The sequence below is a fragment of the Parasteatoda tepidariorum genome, chromosome X2 (assembly GCF_043381705.1).
Source record: "Parasteatoda tepidariorum isolate YZ-2023 chromosome X2, CAS_Ptep_4.0, whole genome shotgun sequence".
Lineage (NCBI taxonomy): Eukaryota > Metazoa > Arthropoda > Arachnida > Araneae > Theridiidae > Parasteatoda > Parasteatoda tepidariorum.
This window is the reverse complement of record NC_092215.1, coordinates 26,658,104-26,671,360: the sequence shown is the minus strand read 5'-3', so window position 1 is coordinate 26,671,360 and position 13,257 is coordinate 26,658,104. Positions and strand designations below refer to the sequence as shown.

Here is a 13,257-nt window from a genome sequence, read left to right as displayed (position 1 = left end):
AATATGACTGTTTAAAGTTGAATGGATAGTATCTGAACTATGAAACTATCCACTATAATATTTGCTATTATTTTTCTATTATTTTTCCCATTTTGTTTTTCTTATTCCTTATTACTGTTTCGCAAAATGGTTTTGATACATTGTTTCCTGTAGTATTTTTGAAATAAAACTTTGCTCCGGAAGTTTAACAGATTTGTTTATCAGTTTCAAAAAATATTTTTCCCCATTATCAATCTAAGTGTCATTTATTAAATATATATATTAATAAAGGAGAAAAATCAGTCAAGTTTACTACCAAACTAACATGAATTTTTTAAAGTATTGAAAGAAAAACCGTGTCCATTGCTCGCTACCAGCGCCATCTGTTATTTGCGCTTTAAACTATCACGGATTTTCATTGATAATAACTCAAACATTTTAACTTCATAAAACAAGTTATTATTCTATTAATAAATTTTTCCCGAACTATTTACATACCTTGCGTTAATATTCAAAAACTGTAAGATTCATTATTGGAGCTTTTGATTACTAACAAATTAAAGAAATTTAAAAATGTCGATGATAGTTAATTAGTTATTGTGTCTTGGAGTTTTGAAAAGTATTTGTGTAAATGTATGAATGAACATTAGTCAAAAAAATTTATAAATCTGAAAATTTAAACAGTTCCGATAAGCCAGACTGATGCTCTATAGTGATTGCAGGAAACAATTCGTAATATATATATATATACAATATACATAATTGCATTTTCTTTGAAATTGAGTTTCTTTAGTGAGATACACACAAATACACAATGCGACAAAACACCAGAAGATAAATATTTGAAATCAAGAAAATAAAAAACTAGGAAAATTAAATTTTGCGGTTATTCACCGTGTTCATTAGTGGGTGAAGGTTAAATGATTCACATCTTGTACGAATTCATGACAAATTTATGGTATATTTGTCATATAAAAAAGACATTTAAAAATTTTTTATATGAAAAAGAAGTCTTCACCAGCAGTGAACTATTAGCAACTGAAAATTTAATAAATATTTTAATTTTTTTCCTTCCGCTCTTAATATGTATAACTTGATGAAAAGTATAAGTTCTTTGTAGTTTAAATTTGCAGTCAATAACCTCTAACTACAAACAATAGATAGCTGAAACATTGCTTAATAATCCATATAATCAACATGAGAACAAATATTTTTATATGCAGTTCTAACACTTTNTATATATATATATATATATGGTGTGTCGTAATTACCACCCTTAATACATATTATTACAACCCTTGGAAACAACCCTTACTTACTCTGAAGAAAAAACAAATCTTTCTTCGAAGAATTTTGATTTTTAATCCTCAAACTAGAAGTGTAACCGTAATCGGAAAAATATGATCACAAAAGTTTAGGCAGCTGAGTGATCGAAAGGTCATTTTATACGTTCGCAAGCTCAAATAAGTAGCATTTTTAAATTTTTATTTGCCAAGAATTATAAGCATATCCAAATTTTGGATTATGTTGTTTAAAATGAGTTGAATTAAATTGGTGCTAAAATTTGTGTACCTTACTATTCAAAATTATTTTGGTCATTATGAAATAAAATAATAAATAATTACAAAAAAAAAAATTTTTACATGGCATTATCATTTGATAAATAAGTTTTAAATTTGTGTGCAGCATACACTGTTTGAAATATTTTGGGAAAAAATGGTAAAATAACAATTTATTTAATTGTTATTTTACCACATTCAAACAAAGCAGTCAAATAACCATAAATAAGACGTCTTTCAAACTCTCAACTGTGAGAAAAACCGTTTATTACTACTTTTACCTAAAAAGGTTGAACGACCAGAATTTTATTGCCCCAACAAGACCCACCTAATGAAGCCACTTAGCTCCGTGAAGCGAGGTACGTACTACAACTGAGAGGGCTAATCTGCGAATCTCATGACCGACAGAACGGGGGTTCGAATCTCAGCGTTGACATCGCAATAGCTCCTCCCTTCCTTTCGAAACGTGAAGAGTTTCAAGTGTCTTGCACTTCCCGATTTGTGCCCCTGGAATATAAGAATACAATACTTTGATTCATGCATAGATGGCAGCACTATAAAGCTGCTTAACACAAAAAAGTCTAGTATTTCCCATCTCTTACGATAGGTGAAACAACCAGATTAACTAATTTAACCACATTCCACAGTTCATTTGATAAAATACAACTCAATCACAACCTAAACTGCAATGCCCAGCTAAATTTCTTTTTCGCGGTTTCGAAACCATACTAGTTGTAAATGGCTTCAAAATCGTGAATGTAAAAAAAAATATTCTTTATCGTAAATGTTGCGGTTTATTGAAAGAACAGACTACTGTCTGTTATATTAAAATAATTTTAAGATGAAAATTCTAACAGTGTATTAATTTGGCACAGATGAATAAGTCAGGGTTTGAAAATTCTCAAATATGAACTTAAGTGCTGTGCAGCTTATGATGAGATATTGTTATGGTAATTCGATTTTGTTTTGTGCTGAACTATGACAAGTTAAGAAACATTATGATATAGAAAGTTTTTTTTTCTAACGTAATACATAAATTTTATAATTAAGTTTTTTGATTTATTAAAAATACTTATATATTTTTACACCAATTTTTGAAGGTTAATATATCCATTTTTCCACAAGTCCATTAAAAAAATTCTTACATATCAAAATTCAACGATTAAATCACTTAAAATCTTTAACTGCTCAACAATTTCTTCAGTGAATTCATTTTCAAAATATCAACCGAACTAATGCAACATATTTGTTTGGTACAGATCAATAAGTCAATGTCTAAAAATTCTCAAACGTGAACTCTAATGCTTTACAACTTATGATGAGACAGTGTTAAGGTAATCGGATTTTGACTTGTGCTGAACTACGGCAAGTTAAATAACGCATATATTTCCTCACGAAAATTAAATTAACTGAATTGATTTTCTCTAATGAGTGACGAATTTTGTCGATCCAGACTAATTGTTTATATCGTTTTATATTATTTAATGGTTGGCTCGCATTCAGTCTTTAATGGTTGCATTCAGTCTTTCTCCCCTTCTTTGGATGCAATTAAAACGCAGAAAATTTAGCTCAGGCTGATCAATTTATAAGCGAAGCACCTAATTTTTATTTAATTATTTTATTAAGTGCATCACTGTTTCCCTAAATTTCGTAAAATATTAGATTTATTTCTTAAAAATCTTATTAATATCTTAATGGAAAGGCTTTTGTTTAATTTATAATTTATGCAAGGCAGAAAGGAATTAATCAAATTTTTGAAAAATACAGATTTCGCATATTTAAATTTTATTTTGTGTAAATTAAACGACGCAATTAGATAAATTTTTTATCTCTTACTAAATACTAAGCATTTTATGAACAATTTAAGTTTTTTTTTTCTTTTTAATTTGCTTTGTGTAATAGTATCATTTAACTGACCTTTTTTTCTATCTCTGTTTATCGTAAACATTTTGCCATTTTCCACCTCTGTTTATAGTAAAGATCTTTCCTCCTTTTTATCCCTTCATGTTAATTCTAATCATCCAAAATTTTTGAAAATTTCTGCATTCCATAATTACGTTAAGCCTTTACTCTGACTCTTCTTTTTAAACACCGAACTTAACTTCCTCCGCTCTCTTGCCGTTAACCGTGGATAACTTTACTACAGTTGATTCTGCTTTTTGCTAAACTCACTGGACCCAATCTCTTTTCTTCTGATCCTTACAGAGAACTTATTACTTTACATTTTTTTTTCTCCCGTTTGTTGTAAAATTGCTAAAATCCTCTCCCATTTTGGTTTTAAAATCATTCACAGGTCTGTAAGTAAAATTTAATTCAAGTCTCTTAAAGATCTCTATAGTTTTGATAAGGGGGCATTTTCCACATTCTTGTCACTGCGACCATGGATGCATCGAACAAACTAGTCGAGCTTTAAAATTTAAATTTAAGGAACATGATAAATATGTCCGATATCAAGAAATCATCAATTGCTGTATATTGTTAGAATCTTAGACATAAATTCAATTTCTACAATGCCAAAATAATTCTCCCCTATCACGTCAGCTCATCTTGATACCCGGGAATTTTTTTTTTCATATGAATGCAAATTCCTTTGTTAATGACATTAGTTCTTCACCACCTCTCCATAGCGTGTGAAAATGCATTTTACGCTGATTTACCCCTCGCAGCTTGTTGTGTTTTTTCTTGTTCTGTGTCTCATATTTTTTCTCTCTCGGCTTCTGTGGTTTTTCTAGTTTTGTTTCTCATCTTTATTTTTCCATTTTTCGTTGGCAACTTTGTATTTTGTATTTCAAATCACTTTTGTTTCTTCTCATTACCGTCTGGCAAGTTTTGAAAATGAGTGCCTATTATTGAGCACTTGAAACAAATCGACTGTTATTTCCATTTTGCATATTTTTGAAGCAAATTACGTGTTTTTATAGTAATAATTTTTAGCAAGTTAATAAATTAATACTTAGTCATAGTTTAAACTGGAAAATATACTGCTCAGTATACATTAGATAAGGTGCAAAATTCAACTTAAAAAACGTAATATGGTACATTAGAAGAGTTAAATAATTGTAGAGAACTATTTACATGTATAATATTTCTATATCCTTGGTTTAAAGGCATTTACTTGTAATATTTATGTATTATCCTCTTTTATACTCTACTACTCTTTTATACTCTACTCCTCTTTTATATTATTATTTCAAATTGAAGACTTATAAGTAAAATCAGTATTTCTTGATTGTAAAATAAGTCCTTTTATTACGTTACGTCTCATGATGAAGCAAAACTTTAATCTGAACTATTCACCATTTTATAATTATTTAACAATAAATAAGTTATATTTAGCTTCATTATAAGCTAAATTCATTTTGTATATTTTTGAAGCAAATGAAGGATTTTTATAGTAATAATTTTTAACTGGTTAATAAATTAATACTTACTCATAGTTTAAACTGGAAAATATGCTGATGAGTATACATTAGATAAGGTGTAAAATTCAACTTAAAAAACGTAACATGACACATTAGAAAATTTAAATAATTGTAGAGAATTATTTACATGTATAATATTTCTATATCCTTGGTTTAAAGGCATTTACTTGTAATATTTATGTATCATTTTTAATTCTCTACTACTAAGTTTTTGATTATTATTTCAAATTTAAGACTTATAAGTAAAATCAGTATTTCTTGATTGTAAAACAAGTCCTTTTATTACGCTAGGTTTTATGATAAAGCAAAACTTTGATCTAAACTTTTCACCATTTTATAATTATTTAACAATAAATAAGTTATATTTAGCTTCATTATAAGCTGTATAAAATTAAAGTATGCTGTATTAAAGTATGAAATTATAATAATGAGTATAAATTATAATAATGTAAAACATTATTATAAGGAAAAAAAATTCTAGAAAAATTACCGAAATGTATAGTAATGACATTTCTGGTAAAAAAAAAAATTCTAAAAATAAAAAATAAAAACAAAATTTAGGTTAATAAAATTAAAATATACAGTACTTACACCATTCATTCAGTAATTTTCCGTTCATATGGTAAAGGTTTACCAGAAATTATGGTTTTCAAAATTATAGTTTTTTTATTACTACACATTTAGTAAAATATACAAGACTGAAAAGTAAATTTGACTGAATAAATGGTTTTTACGCCATGTTCTAAGGTATCATGATAAAATAGCCGAATTTTACCACATTTACCAAATTTTATCACGTATTATAAAATGATATTTTATTGTTAAATATACCAAAGCCATTACCAAAGTGTTGAGTTTTTTGGTGTGCCCATAAAGCCAGAAACATGGTATATTTTATTATATTTTGATCATTTTTACCATATTTTTTCTCAGTGTAGGAATAGACTTTTCGGACTAGTACTAAATAGTTGCTTTTAAGGAAAAACATTATACGAGTAACTAAAAAAATATAAATTTAAAAAACAAAACCATGGATGAAGTTGCATTAGTAAGTGAGTAAAATGATTTTGCTTCAATTTTATCCAAACAGAATCGGGAATTAAAGCTTCAAAACTAAATCTGTGTTTTGACAATTAAACATTTTTGGATCTTTCAGTTGAATAGTTTTATATTTGAATTTAGCATTCTGTTTATTGTAAGAAACAAAAAATAATTGCAGCAATTCTGAGTAGCTATGGGAGCTACAGAGTCCCCTACACTGAAAAAAAAATTCAGTATTAAATTACGATAAAATGTACCAACACTTAGGTTGAGAGTACTTTTTACCATGAAGTTTTACGGAGCAAACTATCTGATATACCGTAATTTTTGCAGTAAAAGCACTGAATACTGTAATTAATTATATATTACGGCAAAAATCACGGTATAAAATTTTACGGTAAAAATGGATTTTACGTATGCTGCACTCTGTGTACCAGTGCTTTTCACCAGGATTTTATGCAGTGAATCATAATATATTGGCTAGTATAAATATTAACTCTATTTGAAAAAATTTAATTTTTTCGAAATTTAATTTCCCCTCCAGCCTGACACCAAAGAACAAAGAATCAATATTTTCCGACCATTTTAGAGAATCTGAATATAAAGACGGATTTTGAAACTTTAAAAAATAATATAAAAATTGTTTTATAGCACTGTTAAAGCAAATAAAAATATTTTAATTCGAACTGTTGATTGACAATTATTTTTCTTTACTTAGTACGGTATAAAGAAAAAAGAAGAAGTGGAAGAGGAAGATTACATGCCTGAAAGTAACAGCTTGAACAGAAAAAAGAAAACACCGGCTGAAATAGAAGCTGAAGATCTTGATGATTTTACAAGTAACAAACTGGTCATATTCATTATTTAACAAACACGATTTCATAAATGTTATTTTATTATTAGTTTACAATTATAAAAAGTCCTCAGTTTAATAACAACCAGCATTTATAATGTATTTACCATCACCAATATATTCACCATTCTCATACGAATACATATAAAGCTCAAACGAAAAGAAATTAATTATAACTATCAATTAATTAAAATTAGCTTGTAACAGCGCAATTGGTTAAAAAGAAAACGCGTTCTATAACTTATCGCATTTTAAAAGTACCTAATTTTAATTGGATTCTCACTTGTAATACCAAAATATATTATCTAAAATACAATAACAGAATGAAGACAGATAAATTTTTCACGGTCTATTATTTATTTCCTATCATTTGCACTTAGACTGCTGCCTATTACAATTATTTTAGCCTTCGACGCACTGCAGTCTGACTGACAGACAAACAACAGTTGTTTTACTTTAGTCTATATTCATATAATAAAAAAGAGAGTTTTTTTATTTCTATAAATGATTGGATATTTCCATAGAATTCTTCTCGGGCTGTTATGAATTCCCAGTAATATCAATGTCTCATACAGCCCAGCATTTAAATATATTGCGCGTTATTAAGTAATCAATTTACAAACAGAAACAAAGCACTATGTTCCATTATGCTGTGCAGTATCACTTTTTAATATTTATGTAAAACGCGCTTATTGTTGTCACGATTCACAAAAGTGTAATAATAAGAAAAATTGCGCAATTATGAAGTTAAATTTTTATCAATAGACTGTGTTTTCAAGATAATACGTGCATAGAAAATTTTCAAGAATATCTAATCATTACAAACATTGAAAATCTTTTATAAATTCCTAAACTCAAAACTATTCCGGAATTAAAAACATTCTCACGCATAAGTAATATAATAATTTGTTATTTTTACTGATAATTAATGATGTTTTAATTTTAAATTGAGTTTATATTATTATAGCAGGCTAGTAAATCGAGGATATTTTTGTATTCTTTATAATGATTCGGTAGAATTAGATTTTTTTCACATTTATATCAGCTTGCTACACCTAATATTTTTCAACTTCCATTTTTAAAGGTTTTAAAAATGCATATTTGCAAAAAAATTATCCTGCAGAAAAAGAAGCGGATGATCACCCAGTCATTAACTGTCGAAAAACATTTTTTAAAGAAAAATCTCCGTTATTATTATTATTATTATTATTAATCACCCAGTCTTTAACTGTTGAAGAACATTTTTTAAAGAAAAATCTCCTTCGTTATTATTATTATTATTTTATGTTTGCATTTTTTGTTATTTTTATTTTTTTCTGTGCTACAAACCCACATGAATAGCTTCAACAACCTTTCCATCGCACTCAATTAATTTTGGTTCATTAACAAAAAAAAAGTTAAGGCAATGATAAATTTAACGAAAGGCGAGTTAGAAGTTCAACTTTGTAAGAGGACGAAGAATGCCATAAAAATCATAACCATCCTTTGTAACCTCACAAATAATGAAACGAAACTCATAATTTCATTTTTCTACAATTTAACAAGCCTTAAACAAAAATTAATGATGCTTTTAAATCAAGCCTGTTATTTTATATCCAAATCAGACCCTTAATATATTTAATCAAGCTATTTTGTAATTAAATTCAACAAAAAACATATGTCACTTTACGGAGTGACACTCAATAGGAAACGTCATGTAAAACTTAGCTTCCATTCCATTATTGGAACGCTTTAGTGGTGCCGTTGGTGACGTCGTAAAGTGACGTAGGACTAACAATGTCTATTCACCTTGCTCTACTAAAGAAATCTGTTATCTTCGAAGATTTGTGTGGTTTTGTTATAGAAAAATGTCTATCAATATGTTTTTTGCAGTAGCATATGGACAAGTTTAGGCAGTATTGATATCAGAGATTTTTGATATTGCAGAAATTGTTTTACCGTGTAATAGACATAGATATCAGTTCCTACCTTGCGGTAAAGCATCATCAAAATTTACTTGATTACTTTGAGTATACGGAAAAGTTCTGACAATATTGCTGTCAGAAATTTTTTACCTTGTAACAGGCAAAGAAATTAGCTCCTACCTTGTAGTAAGACATCATCAAAATTTCTTGATTTCTTCGAGTAGGCGAAAAAGATCTAGCAATATTTCTGTCAGATATTTTTAATATTGCATAATTTTTTCACCGTGTAATAGGCATAGAAATCAGTTCCTACTTTGTGGTAAAGCATCATCAAACTTTGATTCCCTTGAATATACGACAAAGTTCTGGCAATTTTGCTGTCAGAGATTTTTAATATTGCAGAATTTTTTTACTGCGTAATAAGCATAGAAATCAGTTCCCACCTTGTGGTAAAGATTCATCGAAATTTTCTTGATTTCTTTGAGTATACAGAAAAGTTTTGGCAATATGGTTGTCAGAGATTTTAAATATAGCAACAAAAAAAAATTACTTAAAATAGTCATGGAAATCAATTACTACCTTGTGGTAAAACATTATAAAGACTTTTATTTTTCTTGTGTATACGGAAATGATGTGTCATTTTTGCTACCAGAGATTTTTAACATTGCAGAATTGTTTTTACTGTGTAATAGGCATAGAAATCAGTTCTAACCTCACTGCAAAAAATAGATGCTGAAATATCAAGAAACTTTCTTTGTTTTGACAAAACTGCTTCCTGGTATATGCTCCGAGCTTAAATTTTATCAAAGTGACGAACTAACTACAGTCACTTCTTCGAGGAAACGAATTTCGTCAAAATTAAAGAAATATTTAGTTATTCTATTTCCTCCCCCCTCCAAAAAAAAGAAGAAGAAAAAACTCGCAGGATCTAATATATTTAACTTTTCTACTAATCACATTTTCGTAGGTACCAAATAGGTGGATCAATGCCACCCTAACAACACAAGAAGAATTGAGAAATATATTACTTCCAAGCCCGAAGCGGGATTCGAACCCGGGATCATATATCACGTGTTTTCGATACGAAATAATTCTTAAAATTTAAGAAAGGATTGCTGAATCGTCGAAATTGATAGTTATATTTCTAAGATGGTTAAGCATCATCAAAACTTTCTTGATTTCCTCGGGGCATTCAAATCTTTTAATATGCAAACTTGCTTTTTCTGAGAGTGCTTGTGGTAAAGCTTTCTTGATTTCCTTGAGGCATTCAAATCTTCTAATATGCAAACTTACTTTTTTGAGTACTTGTGGTAAAGCATCATCAAAACTTTCTTGATTTCCTTGAGGCATTCAAATCTTCTAATATGCAAACTTACTTTTTTCAGGGTGGAAAAACACCATTGAAGCGCAATTGGGAGAGCTGAGGCAAACATTGGAAAGTAAATGTGTAATTCAATGATGGGAGCAACGAATCAAAGTGCCCATTTTTCTTTTCTAGTGTTCACTTGGCTAGTCTCAATGCATTCAGCTTTTGGAAGAAGATTATTTTTTTATATGTTAGCTCAACAATCTTCTCTTCACAGGCTGAACTGTTGGAAGAAAAAGAAGATTCTGTGTATTCATTTGCTGTACGATGTTTGGTATATCGACTGCTACAAAGTCTGAAAGCTTTATGTTGTGAACTATTTCCTTAATGGTGCTGCTCATTATTAATCAATCTCCTTTAGATATTCAAGACCTTGTTATTTTTTACAGCTTTTTTTTTTAAAAAAAATCTACTTCAGACGCCAGAAAGACTTTTCAACATTATTTATTGTGTCAAAATACTAATCTTTATACTTGATCAATACTTGAGCTTTTTGTATTTAAGTAAATATCTATATTCATATTCGAATTTAAATTGAGAGATTCTTATACAGGCAAAATTTTGTTAGAACATGTACGTTTGAGGAATTTTATTCATACATTTGATATAAATTTTAAAAATTTTCCCGACATCAAAATTTGCTAAGTATTTTTCTATTTAATCATACTTTTGACTAAAAACAATATTTTATATTAAAAAGGTGAGAGTAATTTTTAAGAAAATGTTTACTCTATTATTCGTATTTATTCACAAAACACAATATGGCCACTTTTAAAAAATATCTTTATTTTTCAAACAATAATCAAAAGACGTTTCTAAACTAAATTTTCTGATCAATTTCAATTATTGCCCATCATTAAAACCTATTTTTGTACCTGCGTTTTGTAGTTAGAAAGGTGAATCTAACATATCATTATACTTTGCGATACTAATATTTTATACAGTAAATTTCGGAATAAAGCATTAACGCTTATCAAAATAGCTGAATGTATTGACACTACATTTTAAATGCGTTGAAATAGAAAACTTGCCATTGTGATTTCAATCAAATAAGCACTTCATCACTTGTATGACATGATTTTGACAACTCTAACTGTATCTGTGTTTAAATCACTAAACGTTGTGTCATTCACAGTATGTATTTAGGTGGCAAAGTTTCAACGAATATTATTAAGAGTACTCAAATTAATGTATTTAAATATCAATCAGACTAAACCAAAAATTTTGCTTTCTTTTTTTTAATTGTAAAACATTTCGCAAATAGGGCCTCTGAGTTTGCTTATAAATTCGTTTAACTTATAAAGATTTCTTTTTTTTTTTTTTAGATTTCAAGTTCTTTCATTTAAAGTTTCAACGAACATTGTTTAGAGTACTCAAACTAATGTAGTTCATTATTAATCAGACTGAACCGAAATATTTGCTTTAATCTGTTTATTTTGCAACATTTTTCAAATTAGGTCCTGAGATTGATTATAAAATCGTTTAACTTATAAAGGTTTTGTTCCCTTTTTTTTAAGTTTTTTTTATCTAAAGTTTCAACAAATATTGCTAAGAGTACTTAAATTAATGTATTTAAATATTAATCTGGCTAAACAAAATTTATTTGCTTTCACCAGTTTATTGTAAAACATTTTGCAAATTAGGTCCCTGAGTTTGTTTATTAATTCGTTTAATTTAAGTTTTTTTTTTCTTTTTTTTTTTTAGATTTCCAGACTTTATTTATCTAAAGTTTCAACGAATATTGTTAAGAGTACTTAAATTAATTTAGTTAACGATTAATGTAGTTAAGTCTTAATCAGTATAAATCAAATATATTTGCTTTCACCAGTTTATTGTGAAGCATTTTGCAAATTAGGTCCCTGAGTTTGTTTATAAATGCGTTTAACTTATAAGTTTTTTTTTTTTTTAGATTGCAAAATTCTTTTTATCGGAAATTTCAACGAATATTGTTAAGGGTACTTAAATTTATGTAGTTAAATATTAATCAAGCTAAACCAAATGTATTTGTTTTCACCTGTTTGTTGTAAATCATTTTGCAAATTAGGTTTCTGAGTTTGTTGATAAATTCGTTTAACTTATAAAGGTTATTTTATTTTTGGATATCAAAAAGTTACATGAATTTCGTTTCACAAAGATTTAGTCTAGAATTTATTTATAAAATCGTTAGTTCCCAACGATCATTTCGCTCTCGATTAGTTCCTTTACAAACAGGAAAATACAATACGGTTTAATCAGTTTCTTTGGTTTCAACTTTCTTTTAATTCAAAATTATTAAATAGTCGTTCATAAAATATGACAAGCTTTAAAAAAAAGGATGGAAATATATTTCCTTATTTAACTTAAAAATCCAATGCACCCATCAAGATAAAAATAACTAATTCCTTAAACTCCTTGAAACTTACTCGAAATCAAAATACTTGAATAATTTTCTGAAATGAAAAAATATTAAATAAAATCACTAAATATAACACGATTTACTTTTAATTGAACTCAAATTATTCTTAAGATGATTATAAAAAATTCATATTTGATTTCAAAACATTCAAGCATATCCTCAAAGCATTATTAATTTAATTCAAATGAAATCAATAAATTTTTTTAACATTTAAACTCACACAAAAAGCAGTTTTATTCTGAAACAAAATTATTTAAAGTTATTTTTTTTAAATATAAAAGCATGCAAACATTCGAGGCAAACAAAAACATTGTATGCAAAACTTTAATAAGATAATTAAAACTGTACAACGCGGGATTAACGCAGCAAATAATAACAGCTAATTTTATCAACATCAAATAAATACTGCCAACAATTTGTGTTATTTCTCTCCCTCAAATTAATTAACAAAAACCATTTATATTGCAAAGAAAATAAAAATCAGAATTTTGTAAACAACATACTTGAACACATGAATAATTTTAAATACTTAATTAAGTTATAGGTTACACCTTCTCGTTATTCTATGCCTATAATTTTTATCTAATTCTTTCTTAAACAAACTGACTACGTTTATAATTTTTTTACAGCTTAACAGTTATAATCAATTAATAATTGCAAACAATATGTATGAAAACAATCACAGTTTCAAATAATAATATTTTTTATAATATATCTAAGCAAATAAATTAGAACATT

The 13,257-nt window shown here is 27.6% G+C and overlaps 1 protein-coding gene across 2 annotated transcripts in view; it reads left to right on the top strand.

Moving 5' to 3' along the window:
- Positions 1–12,538, top strand: part of LOC107455118 (complexin-like) — a 210,748-nt gene extending 198,210 nt beyond the window's left edge. For both annotated transcript variants that reach the window (XM_043041065.2, XM_043041064.2), the window contains exons 4-5: positions 6,720–6,840; positions 10,144–12,538. In XM_043041065.2, the coding sequence (XP_042896999.1) occupies positions 6,720–6,840; positions 10,144–10,217 (195 nt within the window). In that variant the 3' untranslated portion in view covers positions 10,218–12,538. The remainder of the gene's footprint in view (positions 1–6,719; positions 6,841–10,143) is intronic.
- The last annotated feature ends 719 nt before the right edge of the window (positions 12,539–13,257 follow it).